The sequence below is a fragment of the Callithrix jacchus genome, chromosome 18 (genome assembly GCF_049354715.1).
Source record: "Callithrix jacchus isolate 240 chromosome 18, calJac240_pri, whole genome shotgun sequence".
NCBI classification, from domain to species: Eukaryota; Metazoa; Chordata; class Mammalia; order Primates; family Cebidae; genus Callithrix; species Callithrix jacchus.
Window position 1 is genome coordinate 15,329,251 of NC_133519.1, and position 17,648 is coordinate 15,346,898.

General features: G+C 50.3%; 1 protein-coding gene across 2 annotated transcripts; it reads right to left on the bottom strand.

Annotated features, from left to right (window-relative positions):
• Positions 1 to 4,050: 4,050 nt before the first annotated feature.
• PMVK (phosphomevalonate kinase) lies at positions 4,051 to 17,130 on the bottom strand. Of its 2 annotated transcripts, none has more exons than XM_017966314.4 (5): positions 17,073 to 17,130; positions 12,572 to 12,635; positions 8,318 to 8,470; positions 5,776 to 5,905; positions 4,051 to 4,575 (listed from the first exon to the last, which is right to left on the bottom strand). In XM_017966314.4, the coding sequence occupies exons 3-5, from the start codon at positions 8,402 to 8,404 to the stop codon at positions 4,439 to 4,441; spliced, it is 354 nt and encodes a 117-aa protein (XP_017821803.1). In that variant the 5' UTR covers positions 8,405 to 8,470; positions 12,572 to 12,635; positions 17,073 to 17,130; the 3' UTR covers positions 4,051 to 4,438. The 2 variants fall into 2 exon arrangements, with proteins under 2 accessions (XP_017821803.1, XP_054103838.1); XM_054247863.2 differs by lacking the exon at positions 17,073 to 17,130 and adding an exon at positions 16,703 to 16,831.
• Between the last annotated feature and the right edge of the window lie 518 nt (positions 17,131 to 17,648).

A 17,648-nucleotide genomic window follows, 5' to 3' on the forward strand; every position in this document is an offset into this window, starting at 1 on the left:
GGTCTCAAACTTCCCACCTCAGTCTCCCAAAGTGCTAGGATTACAGGCTTCAGCCACCACATCCATTATTCTTTATATAAAATCCTTGAAAATATAAACATCGATAGTGACAGAAAGCAGACCAGTGGTTTCTTGGGAGTGAGGGTGAGGAGTCAGGGATAGGTGAGAGGAGGGATTACAAGGGGACATGAGGAAATGTTTGAGAGTAATGAGTAAGTCCATGGTGAATGTACTGTGGTTTCACATGTGTACACATATGTCAAAACTCAGTACATTGTACTCTTTTTTTTCCCTTCATTTGAGACAGAGTCTCACTCTGTCGCCCAGGCTAGAGTGCAGTGGTGCGATCTTGGCTCACTGCAAACTCCACCTCCCAGGTTCAAGCAATTCTCCTGCCTTAGCCTCCAAAGTAGCTGGGATTAAGGCGCACACCACCATGCCCAGCTAATTTTTGTATTTTAATAGAGACAGGGTTTCACCATGTTGGCCAGGCTAATCTCGAACTCCTAACCTCTAGTAATCTGCCTGTCTCAGCCTCCCAAAGTGCTGGGATTAGAGGAATAAGCCACCTTGCCCCCCCAGATTGTACATTTTAAATATATGCAGTTATTATATACTAGTTATATCTCAATAAAGTTGTTTAGAAATACAATAAAATTTTAAAGAGGCTGTTAGTGTTACAAATCATGATTAAAATAACATATACATACATTCATGGGTAAGTAATAAGTAAAAAAAAAAAAAAAGCTAGCTGGGCATGGTGGCAGGTGCAGTAATCCCAGCTACTTGGGAGGCTGAGACAGGAGAATCGCTTGAACCCAGAAGGCGGAGGGTGCAATGAGCAGAGATAATGCCACTGCACTCCCTGGGCAACAGAGCAAGCCTCCATCTTGGAAAAAAAAAAAAAGAAGAAGAAGTAAAATAACATACACATAATATTAAAAATAACTTGGCCAGGTATGGTGGCTCATGCCTGTAATCCCAGCACTTCGGGAGGCCAAAGTGGAAGGCTCATTTGAAGCTAGAAGTTCAAGACCAGCCCTGGCAAACTTAGTGAGACCCCATCTCTACAAAAAAATTAAAATTAGCCAGGAACAGTGGTGCAGACCTTAGTCCTAGCTACTCCAGAGGCTGAGGTGGGAGGATCACTTGAGTCCAGGAGTTTGAGGCCGCAGTGAGCTATAATCACGGCACTGCATCCCAGCCCAGGTCACAGAGGGACACGCCACCTTGAAGAAAAAAATAAGTATGCAGGGCTCAGTGACTCATACCTGTAATCCCAGCACTTTGGGAGGCCAAGGCAGGTGGATCACCTGAGGTCAGGCATTGGAAACCAGCCTGACCAACATGAAGAAATCCCACCTCTACTAAAAATGTAAAAATCAGCCAGATGTGGTGGCAGATGCCTGTAATCCCAGCTACTCAGGAGGCTGAAGCAGGAGAATCACTTGAACCCAGGAGGCAGAGGTTGCAGTGAGCAGAGATTGCATCACTGCAATCCAGCCTGGGCGACAGAGAGATTCCATCTCAAAAAAAAAAAAAAATTGTGAACTTTGAATCCAGCAGACACTGGGCTTCCTATTTTAAGAGGCATCAATGCCAACCTGTCACAAGGCAGACATACCCACTGTCTTCCTAAGTCACAATCTTGTGACTCCTCCAAATACCCATAGCCAAGAAAGCAGGGCAGCACCCCTCCCGGAGGACAAAGGAGACCCACCAGTCCCTACGCCGCTGTCTGTGCCAACCCTTACACTAGTACCACACTTGATATGTTCACATCCATCCAGAGCTTTGACCCTCATTGCCTATGAAGGCAGGGATTGGCTGCCTCCCAAACTGAAAAGGTACCACCACTGAGAAAGACACCCCCCTCAGGAAAGGCACCAAAACCCAGGGTTTCTGGCACAAGCTTGAACTCCTTCATCTCCCCGAGTGCTGTGGCCAATCAGTCCCCAGGTTCCACATCTAGGATTATTTCTGAAAGGGAAACTCTGTGATGGCAGGACCCATGTCTCTCTTGCAGCTAAGTCCTTAGCTCCTAGAGCCACAGCAGGTGCTCAGGAAGTTGAGTGATTGAATGCATGGTGAGACAGGACCACAGAAGACATGCTGGATTCAGATAGGTAATCACACCATGCAGTAGGCGTTTCCTCACCTTTAACCCGGAACCTCTGCTCCGCTTCAGGCAGTGAGCCAGCTTCACTGATGGGAATATGCCCGGTATCAGGTGGGATGGGTCGGAAACAAATTTGAATGCCACCACTGACCCATCTACTTTCCAGCAACCCTCTCCTTCAGCCTATGCTACTTCTTGCATGGAATTTTGCAGAAGCCTCTTAGCTGGCCCCGTGGACTCTACGTTCTCCCTGATGTAACTGTGTCCTTCCTGCCCTTCTTCTTTTTTTCAAGATGGAGTCTAGCTTTGTCACCCAGGCTGGAGTACAGTGGCATGATCTCCACTTCTTGGGTTCAAGCGAATCTCCTGCCTCAGCATCCCAAGCAGCTGGGATTACAGGCACCCAAGATTAAGCCCAGCTAATTTTTGTATTTTTGGTAGAGACAGGGTTTTGCCATATTGGCCAGGCTGGTCTTGAACTCCTGACCTAAAATGATCTACCCTCCTTTGCCTCCCAAAGTGCTGGGATTACAGGCATGAGCCACTGTGCCCAGCCCACACTCAACTTCTTTATACTCATCAAGGTTTGTAGCCCAAAAACTGCCTGCCACATTCATCGGAGTTGGCCCCAGTGACTTTTGGCATTTCCATGACTGGGATTATTCACAATCATTTGCTCCCAGCTCCAGAAAGGGATTTCCAAGTAGCAATGCCAGTGCCCCTGAGACAAGGGGTCAGTGCTCACCTGGGTACGGCAGGCCTGGGGTGTCATGAAAGCCCAACCTCCTTCCCAGAGAACCAAAGTTCTCTTTGACACTGACTTCAGGCTCCTGGGCACCTGGGGAGGCATCTACTTCTCATCAAGAGAGCTCCTTAAGGAACAGCCCTGTGACCTGTTCATCTTTATGTCCCCAGTGGCTGGCACCCAGCAAGGGTGATGGCAGCAGAGCAGAGATCTAGGCAGAAATGCACAATATTCAGTTTGGGTCACAATGAAACTGTAATTTCTTTGGCTGTCCCCTTGTCTGTGAGAACTAGCAGAATTTGTGGGAGGATTACGAAGCCAGGGCCAGAGAGTTGGAGTGCTTAGGCTTGATCTGGGGACAGCAAGGAGCTCTCCCAAGGGATTTTGTGCCATACCCATAGGACTGTGCAGAAGGGGCCCTGGTCAGGAGTCGGGTGGCCTGGGTTAGATGCAGCACTGACACTAACCCTCTAACCTCTAACCCTGGAGAAGTTGTTTCACTTCTCTGAGTTCTTGGCATCTACTAAATGCAGATGAAATCCTATCCTCGCCCATTTCATGGGTTGGCTGTGAAGAATCTAGAAGAAATTTGGAAATTTTAAAAGGCTGTATATATTACAAGGGTAGGGCCGGACATGGTGGCTTACACTTACAATCCCAATACTTTAGGAGGCCAATGTGGGAGCACTGCTTATGTTCAGGAGTTCAAGACCAGCCTGGGCAACATAACCAGACCTTGTCTCTACTAAAAATGAAAAAAAAATTAGCCGAATGTAGTGGTATGTGCCTGTAGTCCCAGCTACTTGGCAGGCTGAGACAGGATTGCTTCAGCCCAAGAGGTCAAGGCTGCAGTGAGCTATGATCACGCCACTGCATGCCAGCCTAGGTGACAGAATAAGACCCTGTCTCAAAAGAAGAAATGGAGAGGGGGCACTTGCTGGTGGCACTTTCTGTGGATCACAGCCTTTCATGGGGCCATCCCAGAGGTGAGGCCCTCAACGCCGATCCCACCTCCAACATAAACAGGCCTGCTGCTGTGGGTGCAGCACAGGTAACCTCTGTAGGACATTCTAGCCAGGTGGGAGGTGGAACAGGGACTCCCAGCCACCATGACACCCTAAGGCCTTCTAAACCCCACCCATGCCAGGTTGGTGTCGGGGAAATGAGAGAGGCACAGTTCTGAGTGTGTGCTCCAAAAAGGTTTATTAATATCCACACTGGGGAGCCCTGAGTTCTTGCCCAGAACAAGGGCTGAGAACATCCCGTCAGGATGCAGGGCCACCACAGGCTGAGGGGCCGGGTGTGGGGGAGACCTGGGGTTTCTCCTTCAAGCACAGCCACGTCACCCTACTTTGCCCTTGGAGCCTCCTACTGAAGAATATGGTTGTCTTCCCCATGGAGAAAATGAGATCTCCAGAGGTTTCCTGGCTTGCCCAACATCCACCAACACCCCGCACCCCAGAATCTAGACCCCTCTCTGTTCCTCACCTTGGCCAGGATCGGGGACCCCCATCCTGCAGAGTCAGCCCCACCCCCACCTCAGCAGGCCCCAGTTCACTCCTAGAACCTGGTGACTAAAGTCTGGCGCGGATAAATTCTATCAGGGTCTCCAGCTGCTCCTCCAGGCGCTGCTCATCTCCGTGGTTCTCAATGACCCAGTCAAAGTCCCCGAAGTTGTCCAGGCCACATTCTGACTCAGCGTCATCCACCCCTGTGGAGGAAGCATGGCGAGGTCTGGCCCCAGGGCTCCAGACAGACATCAGGCATCGAGGCCTGCCAGCCCCAAGTGGAGTAGGCCCTCCCCAGCCTCTCCCCAGCTACCCCAGAGCCAAGTGCTACCCACCCAGAAGGTACCTCCCTACCCCTGAAACACTGCAGTGGCAGGTTCAGCAGCCCACAGCCACCTGAGCCCCGCAGCTGGTCCATGCTGACTTAATTCTTCACTTGCTACTGCCTACAGAGAGTGAATCCGGTCATGCAAAACCAGACACAACCCAAAAGGGCACTGTGTTTTCACTTCTGTCAAGCTGGTTGTGTCCTTTTCTATCCTTAAATCTGTCTGATTCCGTCCTCTCAGAGGGTAGCATGTGCCGGGTTAGAACCAGAGGGTCAGGAGGTCAACTCCTCCTCTCACTCTCTGTGACCCTGGGAAAGAGATGACCTTTCAGGCCAGGGCCTGACCATGGGTAAACTAATAACAGCATCTACCTGCTCTACCTGTTTTCACGGTAAAGTGAGACAGTGCATAGAAAATGCTTAGCACAGGCCTGGACCACGTGAGTGCCCCAGAAATGAGCGGCTTTAGTAGTGGTCATACCCATCGGACCTGACCTACTCCACATCACGGTGACCTAGGGCAGGAAGGAAGCCTGAGCTGTGCCTCTGAAGGGCACAGAGCGGGTCCTGGGCCTGTACCATTGAAGCTCCCAGAAAAACTTTCCCTCCACTACCGACTCCCACCTCCGCTACCGACTCCCACCTCCGCTACGGACTCCCACCTCCGCTACCGACTCCCACCTCCGCTACCGACTCCCACCTCCGCTACCGACTCCCACCTCTGCTACCAACTCCTACCTCCATTACTGTGTTAAATAGTAGTGAGCTTTGTCAGGTTTGCCCCTAAACACTGTTGGCCCCTACCAGACTGGAAAGCAAAGGTGAAGGACCATCAGGGTGGGTCCCAGCCAGACCACGAAAGAATCCCGCTGGCCATGAGAAGATAGCCTAGGTTAAGCCCAGAGAACCTTGGCCCCCAGGACGCTCTGCACCATGCCACTCCCTAATCAGGAGGCCTTAGATTCCCCTTTATCATCCCTCACTCACTCCCCTCAGGCCTCCCAGGCAAACAGCAAGAGACCCAGAGGAAACCACAGGAGAGGGTAGCTTGTGCCCTACACGTGGAGCAACTCACCTGGTGTGAACACCCAGCCCCGCTGCTGTCGGCTCTGCTCCAAAGCTACAACACGGACCGTCTGCGTCACGGCCCCATAGGCCTCCCGAAACCACTGGATGTCAGACACTCTCCGTGTGTCACTCACCAACTGCAGGGGAGGGACACAGACAGGTGACCAATATGACAGGATGCTGGAAGTGAGGGGAGGTGGGAGGACTACAGAACCCAGGGCAGTGTGGGGTGTGGCTCTATCCCCCATCACCACGACCATGTCAGCAGCTGGACTCACTATTCACAGATTCATTCATTCATTGAATACACACCACTGAGTGCTGACTACACGTCAGACAGTGCTGCTGACAAGTTCATTCATCCAATTATTAAGCAAGTATTAAAGCAAGTACCTACTGTGTGCTGGGCACTGTGCTAGGCGCTAAGGCTAGAGTGATAAGCAAAACAGACCCTGTGCCTGCCCTCTCAGAGCTTACGTTCTAGTGGGAGAGACAGGCACTGAACAAGTCTTCAGTGATCAAATAACAGTGTGATCACAGTGTATGTCAGCAAGTGTCTCAACCTCAACACGGCTGAAACTCAACTCCTGATTTCCTCTCCAGTCCTGTTCCTCCCACCTTCCCTGTGTCAGAAAATGATAATTCTGTATTTGTCCAGCTGCTCAGAACAAAATCCTTGGTATTGTCCACAGCGAAGCCATAAACAAATCCTGTTGGCTTTATCTTCAAAATACATGCAAAATTGACCCCTTCTCCCCACTCTACCTGCACTGCCCTTACGCCCCAACCACAGTCATTTCACCTGTTACAGAAAGGTCCTGGCTGGGCGCGGTGGCTCATGCCTGCACTTTGGGAGGCCAAGGCAGGAGGGTCATTTGAGCTCAGGAATACGAGACCAGCCTGGTCAAATGACGAAACCCGTCTCGACTAAAAATAAAAATAAAAAAAATTACTTGGGCCTGATGGCACGTGGCTTTAATCCCAGTTACTCGGGAGGCTGAGGTATGAGAATTGCTTAAACCCAAGAAGGTGGAGGGTACAGGGAGCCGAGATCATACTGCACTCCAGCCTTGGTGACGGAGTAAGACTGTCTCAAAAAAAAAAACCAGTACGGTCCTCCATCCAGCCCCTCTGCTTCTGCTCCCATCTTCCCCCATAGCAGCTAGGGCCAGCCTTCTCAATCTTAAATCAGATCACACCTCTCCTCTGCTCAGAACCGTCTGGTGACTCCCCATTTCACTCAGAATAAAATCCCAGCTCTCCCAAAGGTCCTGCCTGGGAGGTCTGACCTGACCAGGCACACTCACCACTCAGGCCCTTGCACTCCCTGCTCTTTCTCTGGAAAGCTACTTCCCCAAATATCTTTTCAGTTATCCCTTACTTCCTTGCACTTCCTTCAGGTCTTGCTCAGACATCGTCATACCAGTGTGGCCCTTAATAAAACAGCAAGGCTTCTCGATCTTCCTCAAATCCTAGGCCTACTTTATTTTACTCCCTTAGCATTTACCTCCACCTGACATATTCTGTCTTTAATCATGTCTATCTCCTCTCCACCCTCAGCCACCATGTAGGCTCCCTGAAGGAAAAGACTTCATTGCATTTTTGACCTGGAACCATGCCTGGCATAAGTAGATACTCAATATTCACTGCCAGAATGAATGAGGAAGACAAAGGGTAGGGTGCTATAGGAGCACCTGCCAGGGAGCACAGTTAAGCCCTGAATATTACGGAAGGCTTCTCTGTGGAGGTGTCCTGTCAACTGAGCTGGAGCTAACCAGGGAAGGAGAAAGAAAGGCGGTCCAGACAGATGGAAAGGCATGTGCAAAGGCCCTGATTCCAGAAGGAGTTCGACTGACCAGGAAGAAGGCCAGTGTCGCTGCAGCTCAAGGAGTAAGAGGCTAAAACAGCAGCAGAAACTGGACCACACAAGGCCCAGAAGTTCATGTGAAAGATTTCCATTTTGTTCAGGAGAACAAGAGGAAGCAACTGAAGTATCTAAACAGAAGAGTGACATCATTTTGCTTATGTTTTCGAAAGGTCAGTCTGGGCCAGGGGCAGTGGCTTACACCTGTAATTGGAGCATTTTGGGAGACTGAAGTAGGTCGATCACCTGAGGTCAGGAGTTTGAGATCAGCCTGGCCAACATGGTGAAACCCCATCTCTACTAAAAATACAAAAATTAGCTGGGTGTGGTGGCAGGCACCTGTAGTCCCAGCTACTTGGGAAACTAAGGCAGGAGAATCAGTTGAACTCAGGAGTCGGAGGTTGCAGTGAGCCAAGATTACACCATGGCACTCTAGCCTGGGGGACAAGAGCGAGACTCCATCTCAAAAATAAACAAACAAACAAACAATAAAAGGTCAGTCTGGCTGCTGGGTAATGACAGACCACAGAGGGCAAGAGCCACAGCTAGAGACCAGTGTGGAGGCCACAGGTCAGAGATGGTGAGGGCTTGGGTCAGGGTGGTGGCAGAGAGAGACAGAGAGAGATGAACACAGCAAAGAGCTAGGGAAACAGGTGTTCTTCACGCTGTCATGGAGCTCTCTTACCCAGATGGGCTGGGAGACGCCATCTACAATCTTCCTGCAAAAGAAGCCTGGGTCAGTCTGGCGTTTCTCCTCTCCCCAGCGGATCATGTCCCTCCGAAAGGCCTCCTTGTAGGTGCTGGCATCCAGGAGTCTCTGGAAGTTCAAGCCATGCTCCTGCCCAAAAGACATTATGTCGATGTCACCAGCCTTTCCACCTTAGTGGTCTCTCCTAAAACCGCAGAAGAACCATCCCTCACCCTCACCTGCCGCCCCCAAGGCTGATGCAAAAATTAATGGTTTCAGCTGGACAAAGGTCTACAAGGGAAAGAGCCCAGCAACTAAGAAACCGTGATCACTGGCATACAGAAGAAAGGTCTGGGGATAATCCAGAAAGTGTTTCCATTTGTCTTTGAAATGTGTGATGTGGTTTCCCTTTTGCAAGTTTTACCTTCCCAATTATCTCTGGCTTAAACTAATCCTGAAATTAGTTTGCATCCCCTGGGCACAGGCTTAGCCTTCAACTAAAGTGGGAAATCTGAGATCTGAGGGGGGGGAACAACAGCATTCCATGTCCTCCCATAGCATCATCTGCCCCCATCCCCAATCCCAGGGAGATTGTATGTCTCCTTCGCTCCCCCTTATCCCTTCCCATCCCCAATCCCAGGGAGACTGTATGTCTCCTTCGCTCCCCCTTATCCCTTCCCATCCCCAATCCCAGGGAGACTGTATGTCTCCTTCGTTCCCCCTTACCCCTTCCCGTCCCCAATCCCAGGGAGACTGTATGTCTCCTTTGCTCCCCCTTATCCCTTCCAGTCCCCAATCCCAGGGAGATTGTATGTCTCCTTCCCTCCCCTTGCCCCTTCCCATCCCCAATCCCAGGGAGATTGTAGGTCTCCTTCGCTCCCTTTTACCCCTTCCCGTCCCCAATCCCAGGGAGAATGTAGGTCTCCTTCGCTCTGCCTTATCCCTTCCCATCCCCAATCCCAGGGAGACTGTATGTCTCCTTCGCTCTCCCTTATCCCTTCCCATCCCCAATCCCAGGGAGACTGTATGTCTCCTTCGCTCTCCCTTACCCCTTCTCGTCCCCAATCCCAGGGAGATTGTATGTCTCCTTCGCTCCCCTTGCCCCTTCCCGTCCCCAATCCCAGGGAGATTGTATGTCTCCTTCGCTCCCCCTTACCCCTTCCCGTCCCCAATCCCAGGGAGATTGTATGTCTCCTCACTCCCCTTACCCCTTCCCGTCCCCAATCCCAGGGAGATTGTATGTCTCCTTCGCTCCCCCTTACCCCTTCGCTCCCCTTGCCCCTCCCCATCCCCAGATTCCCGGTGCCTGTGCTGAAACAGCATCACTCCTTTTGGCTCTGGGCACTTGCAAGGCCTCCCACACTCAGAGGACCCCCCAGGCAGGAGAGGCTGCTCTGACCACCCTGGAGAGCTCCTTTCTCCCCTCTCCAAGCAGAAGGGTCCATCCAAAGGGATCCAGGATAGAAGGGGTCTGAAAAGCATCACCCAGTTCAGGTTCTGGCTCCTCCACTAAGTCACTGCATAAACAACTTCTCCCCTCGGGCTCTCCATTTCTTGATCACCCACCTGCTCCCCCCACTGCAAGAGAAGGTCAGCAGCCAGCTTCTGCTCCTGAACTGGTTTCCCTCCAGGAGCATCATGGTCTGCATGTCAGTTAGATTTCCCCCTGTGACTTAGGAAATCAATACATGAACGTTTCATTTTGGTTTTGTTTTTTAGTGGGAGTTGGGGACAGAGTGGTGCTGGACTTCCACAGAGCAAGGGCAGTCTGGCCTAGCAGAGTCTTCCATGGAGGTTTTAAAAATGCAAGCTCCTGCCCCTTTCTCTTCCCGCCCTCACCCAACCCACCAGTCTGACTCAGTAGGACTGAAGCAAGACCTATCTGGGATCTTTGGAAGATCAGTTTTGAAAGTCCTCCTGGAAGGCCTTTGAAAGTGTCTAGGCCCCACCGGGGAAGGCTCAGTGCCTCCCCCTTCATCCCTTCCCTCCTCCCATCCCCCTACCACCACCCCAACACCCCACAGTCTCTCCCAGTCTATCTCCTGGATACAAAGAAATTCTGTATCCAATTTCATTTGGGATAGAATCCTGCTTAAAAGTTTTGAAAACCAGGCCAGGCAAAGTAGCTCACGCCTAAATCCTAGCAATTTGGGAGGCCACAGAGGGAGTTGGAGACCAGTCTGGGCAACATAATGAGAGACTCCCATCTCTACAAAAAAATTTTTTTAACTTAGCCAAGCATGAGCCGGGCACAGTGGCTCATGCCTGTAATCCCAGCACTTTGGAAGGATGAGGCAGGCAGATCACCTGAGGCTGGGTGTTTGAAACCAGCCTGACCAACATGGAGAAACCCCATTTCTACTAAAAATACAAAATTAGCTGGGTATGGTGGTACGTGCCTGTAATCCCGGCTACTTGGGAGGCTGAGGCAGGAGAATAGCTTGAACCTGGGACGCAGAGGTTGCAGTGAGCCAAGAACATGCCATTGGACTCCAGCCTGGGCAACTAAAGCAAAACTCCATCTCAAAAAAGTTAAAAAAAAAAGACAGCCAGGCGTGGTGGCTCACACCTGTAATCCCAGCACTTTGGGAGGCCAAGGCGGGTGGATGTCCTAAGCTCAGGAGTTTAAGACCAGCCTGGGCAACACAGTGAAACCCCATCTCTACTAAAATACAAAAAGTTAGCCAGGCCGTGGTGGCATGCACCCGTAGTCCCAGCTACTCAGGAGGCTGAGGCAGAAGAATTGCTTGAACCCAGGGGGCGGGGGTTGCAGTGAGCGGAGATTGAGCCATTGCACTCCAGCCTGGGCAACAAGAGTGAATTCCATCTCAAAAATAAAAAAAAAACAACTAGCCAGGCATAGCGGCATGCACCTGTATTCCTAGCTCCTCGGAAGCTGAAGTGGGAGGATCGGGTGAGTCCAGGAGGTCAAGGCTGCAGTGAGCCATTATGCACCACTGCACTCCAGCCTGCACAACAGAGCAAGACCTTATCTCAAAAAAAAATTAAAACACTTAATTTAGTTATTCCTACAATTCCTCAGGCTGCCAACCTACAAATGGGTCTGTTCAGCTGGTAAGAGATGACCCAATGCTTCCTACAGAGGCAGAGCTGGCATACAGAAGAGGGGCAATTCATTTTATGTGGCTCCAGAGGCCACACTCAGGCCAACTGACCGGGGGGGCCAGAGCACACGTCCCAGAAGGCCAAGGGCAAAATGTGGGTGACAAGAGGGCTCCTCACCATGTAGGAAGCCGATCATGCCTTCCAGGTTCCCTTTCTGAAGTCTAAGGTTCTCAGAGTTCCTACTGACTTATTTTTTATTCTATTTTAGAAATCCCTTTTTTTTTTTTTTAATTCATGTGGTTCAAAATGCAAAGATACACATTGATTTACCGTGAAAAATCTCTCTCTCACCCTGTCCCCTCCCTGGGGGCAACCAATGGTAGTTTCTAACGTGTGTTTCCCATGCAGCGCAAGCACATACTCAGGCACTGAAACAGTGCCGAACATGAGACAGGCACCCCATAAATACTTGTTAAATAGCTGAATGTATGAGCAAATGTAGTCATAATTCTTTTACAATTCTTGGTCACAGAGTCCTTCCTGGAGTGCCTCTTCAGTTTTAGACAAATGGAGCATTCTCTACATACTGCTATATATCTTGGTTTTGTCTTTTCTTTTTTTTTCACTTAATAATATATTTTGACAACTTTTGGGACTAAATGTCTTTTTTTGTTGTGGTTTACTTTTTTAAAAAAGTTTTTTAAGAAATAGAGACGAGACTTCACCACGTTGGCCAGGCTGGTCTCTAACTCCTGGACTCAAGCAATCCACCTGCCTCAGCCTCCCAAAGTGCTGGGATGACAGGCGTGAGCCACTGTGCTCGGCCTGTACTAAATTTCTAGCAGAGTTCCAGGGGCTCTGTCAGGCCAGCTGAGTGAGGGGACAGTGTGAGGAGACATGGGCAGGTCCTTACTAATCAAACAGCATCAGAGCTGCCAACTCAAGCGTCAGCAACCTTTCCTGGGCACACCTTCTGGAACATGATTGAAAGGGAGGGAGGCTATTAGCAAAGAAACATAAGCTAAAAATGCCCCCGAAAGGTCCACTCACAGAAACCAAGAGCTGGCCACCACCCAGCCAGCACTGGTCACGGGGATCATACCAGTGACTCAGGCAGCAGCCAAGGCTAAAAAATCCAGGAGCCGGCCCCTCCCACCACACCAGATGCCACGGAGCACCACCTACCTGAGCATACTGCTCCTTGAGTGGACCAGAGAGCCGGAGGACAGCACAGACATCAGCTCCAAGTCTGTGGGGCAGGGAGATCAGAATCCAGTTAACCTAGAATTTCCAGTAGCTTCCAAGTCCCGGGAAGGGAGTCTAGAGGCCTGTGTTGAAGTCCCTTTCCTACTACTGGTATTATGTAACTTTGGTAGGTCTCAATGTCCCTGATCCTATTTCCTCATTGGAAAATGGGAGTTACACTTTCTGTTCTGTCTCCCACACAGGATTATTACGAAACTCTAATGAATATAAAAGAGCCCTGAACAGGTAAAACCTATACAGTGATAATTACAGTGTGATCAGGCACAGCAATATTCTGGCTGGATTAGGTTATTGCCCAGACCCTAAACTAATTATCTCACAGCCAGAGGTATTTCAGTCTCCACTGACTTGGTCACCATAACGTAAATCACTTACTCATTCACTGATTGGACACGGTGGCTCACACCTGTAATCCCAACACTTTGGGAGGCCAAGGCAGGAGGATTGCTTGAGGCCAGGAGTTCAACACCAGCCTTGGCAACATAGTAAGACCCAGAGATACCATCTCCACAAAAAATTTTTAAAAACTAGCTGGGCATAGCAGCATATGCCTGTACTCCCAGCTACTCGAGAGGCTGAGGTGGGAGCATTGCTGAGCCCAGGAGTTCCAGGCTGTAGTGAGCCATGATTATACCACTGCATGCCAGCCTGGGAGACAGTGAGATCTATCAAAAAAAAAAAGCAAATTTAAAAAATGAAACAGAAATAACTCATTAACCTGTGTTTTTTCTTTGAGACAAAGTCTTACTCTGTCACCCAGGCTAGAGTGCAATGGCACAATCTTGGCTCACTGCAACTTCTGCCTCCCGGGTTGGAGCAATTCTCCTGCCTCAGCCTCCCAAGTAGCAGGGATTGCAGGCACCTGCCATTACACCCAGCTAGTTTTATATTTTTAGTAGAGACAGGGTTTCACCATATTGGCCAGGCTGGTCTCAAACTTCTGAACTTGTGATTCGCCCACCTCAGCCTCGAAAAGTGCTAAGATTACAGGCGTGAGCCACTGCGACTGGCCCTTTTTTTTTTTTTTCTTGAGATGGAGTCTCACTCTGTCACCCAGGCTGGAGTGCAGTGGCGCCATCTTGACTCACTGCAACCTCCACCTCCTGGCTTAACTAACCATTTTGTGGGGTGCCTTATTTGGATGTAGATGATACAAATGTGAGTAAGATACATGCTTCCTGTCCTTGCCTTGAGATGCTCACAGATACACTTAACGCATGGGAAAATACGGGTTCTTTTTTTTTTTTTTTTTGAGACTGAGTCTCGCTCTGTAGCCCAGGCTGGAGTACAGTGGCACAATCTTGTGTCACAGCAACCTCCACCTCCCAGGCTCAAGTGATTCTCCTGCCTCAGCCTCCCAAGTAGATAGGATTACAGGCATGGGCCACCACATCCAGATATTTATTGGATTTTTTGTAGAGATGGGGTCTCGCCGTGTTGCCCAGGCTGGTATCCAACTCCTGTATACAGAAAGTGCCTTGGTAGGAACCATTACTAATGCTTCTTAGCGAGACCTGCAGCTGAAGGTCTTTAACTCCTGGCCACAAGTGATCCACCCTTCCTGGCCTCCCAGAGCGTTATGATTACAGGAGTGAGCCACCATACCTGGCGATAAGTGTTGTTGTCTTTTTTTTTTTCTTTTTTTCAGCCCAAAGCTTTACTGTTTGTTGTCAAGGTTTGGTTTGGCTTTTTAAGAGTCAGGGTCTTGCTGTCACCCAGGCTGGAGTGCAGTGGTGTGATCACAGTTCAGTACAGTCTGGAACTCCTGGGCTCAGGCAATCCTCCTACCTCAGCCTCCCGAGTCGCTAAGCTAATTGTTTTTATCTTTTGTAGAGACAGAGTCTCACTATCTTGCTCTGGCTATGTTCTCCTTTTCATGTTTCAGATGAGGAAGCTGAGGTTGCAAAAGGAGGACTGACTCCCCCAAAGCAACACTGTAAGTAGTGAATCCAGGATTGGTAAAATAAATATAGCCAATCTTTAGTTCCTGCACCTTTGCTAGGTGCCAATAATTATTCTAAGCCCTTCACACACATGATCTCATTTAATCCTTATAATCGCCCTATTGTTATCCCCATTTTACAAATGATGTGACAAAGCTGAGGCATAGGCCGGGTGTGGTGGCTCACGCCTATAATCACAGCATTCTGGGAGGCCAAGGCGGGCAGATCACCTGAGGTCAGGAGTTCTAGACCAGCCTGGGCCAATATGGTGAAACCTGTCTCTACTAAAAATAAAAAAAATTAGCTGGGCATGGTGATACACACCTGTAATCCCAGCTACTTGGGAGGGTGAGACAGGAGAATCATCTGAACTCAGGAGGCAAAGGTTTCAGTGAGCTGAGATCAGACCACTACACTCCAACCTGGGTGACAGAGTAAGGCTCCATCTCAAAAAAAAAAAAAAAAAGGAGGCACAGAGTGAATAAGAGATGTGTACAAGATCGCACACTAATCAACAGTGAGCCAGGATTTGCATCCCAGCAGTGTAATTACAAGGCCTGTGCTTCTGACCATTATTTGATGTCAGAGTGTGGAGGTGGGGAGAAATGCAACTCAGGAAAGTGGTGAAAAATTCAGGTAGTGACCTCCGCTCTGGGCTCTCCCACACCTTTGTAGAACCCCTGTGGTACCCGAAAGCAGCTTCCTGGTACCCCCACCACACTAGCCTTTGAGAGGAGCCCCACTCCACTTTCTCCCCCTCCTCTGCTCTCCCAGCCCAGGTCTCAGCAAAATGCTCCCGCACAAAAGGATCTTGCTTTGACAGAAGACTGAACAAAAGGGTATTATTATTTGGGGAGGCAGTCAGAAAAAAACAGAAAGAAACCGGTCCTTGGCACAAGACAAAGCTGAATTTGTTTGGGTTTTTTTTTTCTTTTTGTTTTAATTATATATTCTTTTAACTGCTGAGATGCCCATCATGAACCACAAAGCTGAATTTGAATCCTGGATTTGCCACTTTGTGTCTGGCAGAGTTTCTTTGTTTGTTTAACTTCGTACATTATTTTATTTTTTTTTTTTTTTATTTTTTGAGACGGAGTTTCGCTCTTGTTACCCAGGCTGGAGTGCAATGGCACGATCTCGGCTCACCGCAACCTCCGCCTCCTGGGTTCAGGCAATTCTCCTGCCTCAGCCTCCCGAGTAGCTGGGATTACAGGCTTGAGCCACCGCGCCCGGCCCATTATTTTATTTTATTTTACTTTGAGACAGGTTCTCAGGCTCTGCTGCGTGGGCTGGAAGACAGTAGCATGATTATAACTCACTGCAGCCCCCGGGCTCAAGCAATCCTCCCACCTCAGCCTCCTCAGTAGCTGGGACTACAGGTGCTTGCCATCGCGCTCAGCTAACTTTTTAATTTTTGTGTAGAGACTAAGGTCTTACTACAGGGCTCTCAAGTAATGCTCGCGCCTCTGTCTCCCAAAGTGCTGGGATTACTGGCACGACCACGACACCCGGCCTGTTTAACTTTTTAGAGCTTCAGTTTCTTCACCTCTGAAATGGAGATACTAATAATGCTACACAGTACCTAACAGAGGTGAAGAGGATCTTTTGGTTGTGTTTTTGTTTTGGACAGGGTCTCACTCTGTCGCCCAGGCTGGAGTGCAGTGACGCAATGTCGGCTCACTGCAACCTCTGCCGCCCAGGCTCAAGCGATTCTCCTGCCTCAGCCTCCCAAGTAGATGAGATTACAGGCGTGGGACACCACGCCCAGCTATTTATTGGATTTTTTGTAGAGACGGGGTCTCGCCATGTTGCCCAGGCTGGTATCCAACTCCTGGCATACAGAAAGTGCCTTGGTAGGAACCATTACTAATGCTTCTTAGACCTGCAGCTGAAGGTCTTTGGAGAGGTGGTCACCTGGTTTTTGAGGCTCGCGCGTGTAGACTGCTGTTTTATGTGGTGGTGACATTTTACCTTCCCCAGCCCAGTCCTCCTCCTGCCTTGCAAACGAAGGACCCCTATTCCAAAGCTCACTCCGTGACACCCAAAGCCCCCCTCGTGTCACGAGGTGCGGAGAGCTCCCCTTCCACCTTTCCCGCCTCACGGACACCTGCTCTGCAGCGCCTCGGTCACGAAGTCCTTCCCGGATTTCCTCTTGCCGCTGAACAGCAGCACCAGCCGCGGGGCACCTCCCAGCGGGGCCATGGGGCCGCCACGCTTCGCGGTGCCTGAAGCTGACACTTCTCCCTACCCCTAAAATCGGGATACCGCAAGGAATGGACGCGGCCACTGGGCGGAGCGGCAACAGGGAGCCATCCCGCCCCTCCTCGCCATAGCTGCGGACAGGGCTGACCGCCTGCGACCGTGCGCTCAACTCCTGTCCACACAGATACGGAGAGAAAAGGGTAACACATGCGAAGAGAAAAGCGGTTCCTTCCCAGGGCAGCCTCCCTTAGTGAAGCTCCCCCGCCCGAACTCACTTAGAACAGTCCAGCCCCGCCCAGAACCTTCGCTCACAGCCGGGCCTGCTGAACTGACACCCGGGGAGGAACCGGACGCGACTACCTTCCTCCGAGAGGGGTAGCGTCTGGAATTTCCTGAGGTGAACCCCATGTTCTTTTCCGCGCAGCCCTAAAAACATTAGGGAAAAAAATCTCTGGAGCGCGGTCACGTTGGAGACGTTTTGAAAACTGCCTTTTTGTCTGTGCGTTATAGTGCATGTGCCACAGCAAAGCTGCGCGCGCCCCACAGTGGGAATGGGTCTTCCTGGGAGCCCTGACGCGAGCGGCGTGTCTGATACGTCATGTCGGGGGAGGAGCGGAACGCGCACATGCTATTTTATTGTCAGGCTGATTTATAACCCGAGACGCCACTGCGATTTGGACCTTTAAGGCCGGCGAGAAACCTTTGGTCCCTTTTTGGCCGCAATCGCTGGCCCAAAGGTTTTCGGAAGCAAGAGCACTTGAAACGGCGTGGGTGACATCAACAGTATCGGTGAAGGGAGGGTCGAATCCTTGATGAGATTGCCTGGTTTCATCCGAAGTCCGGCTCCCAGC

Coding starts and splice junctions, on each gene's coding strand:
- PMVK (XM_054247863.2), bottom strand. CDS start 16,797: ATGGCCCCGCTGGGAGGTGCCCCGCGGCTGGTGCTGCTGTTCAGCGGC. Junction 12,636..16,702: donor ACCGAGGCGCTGCAGAGCAG/GTGTCCGTGAGG, acceptor CCTGCCCCACAG/ACTTGGAGCTGATGTCTGTG. Junction 5,906..8,317: donor GCGTCTCCCAGCCCATCTGG/GTAAGAGAGCTC, acceptor CCTCCCCTGCAG/TTGGTGAGTGACACACGGAG.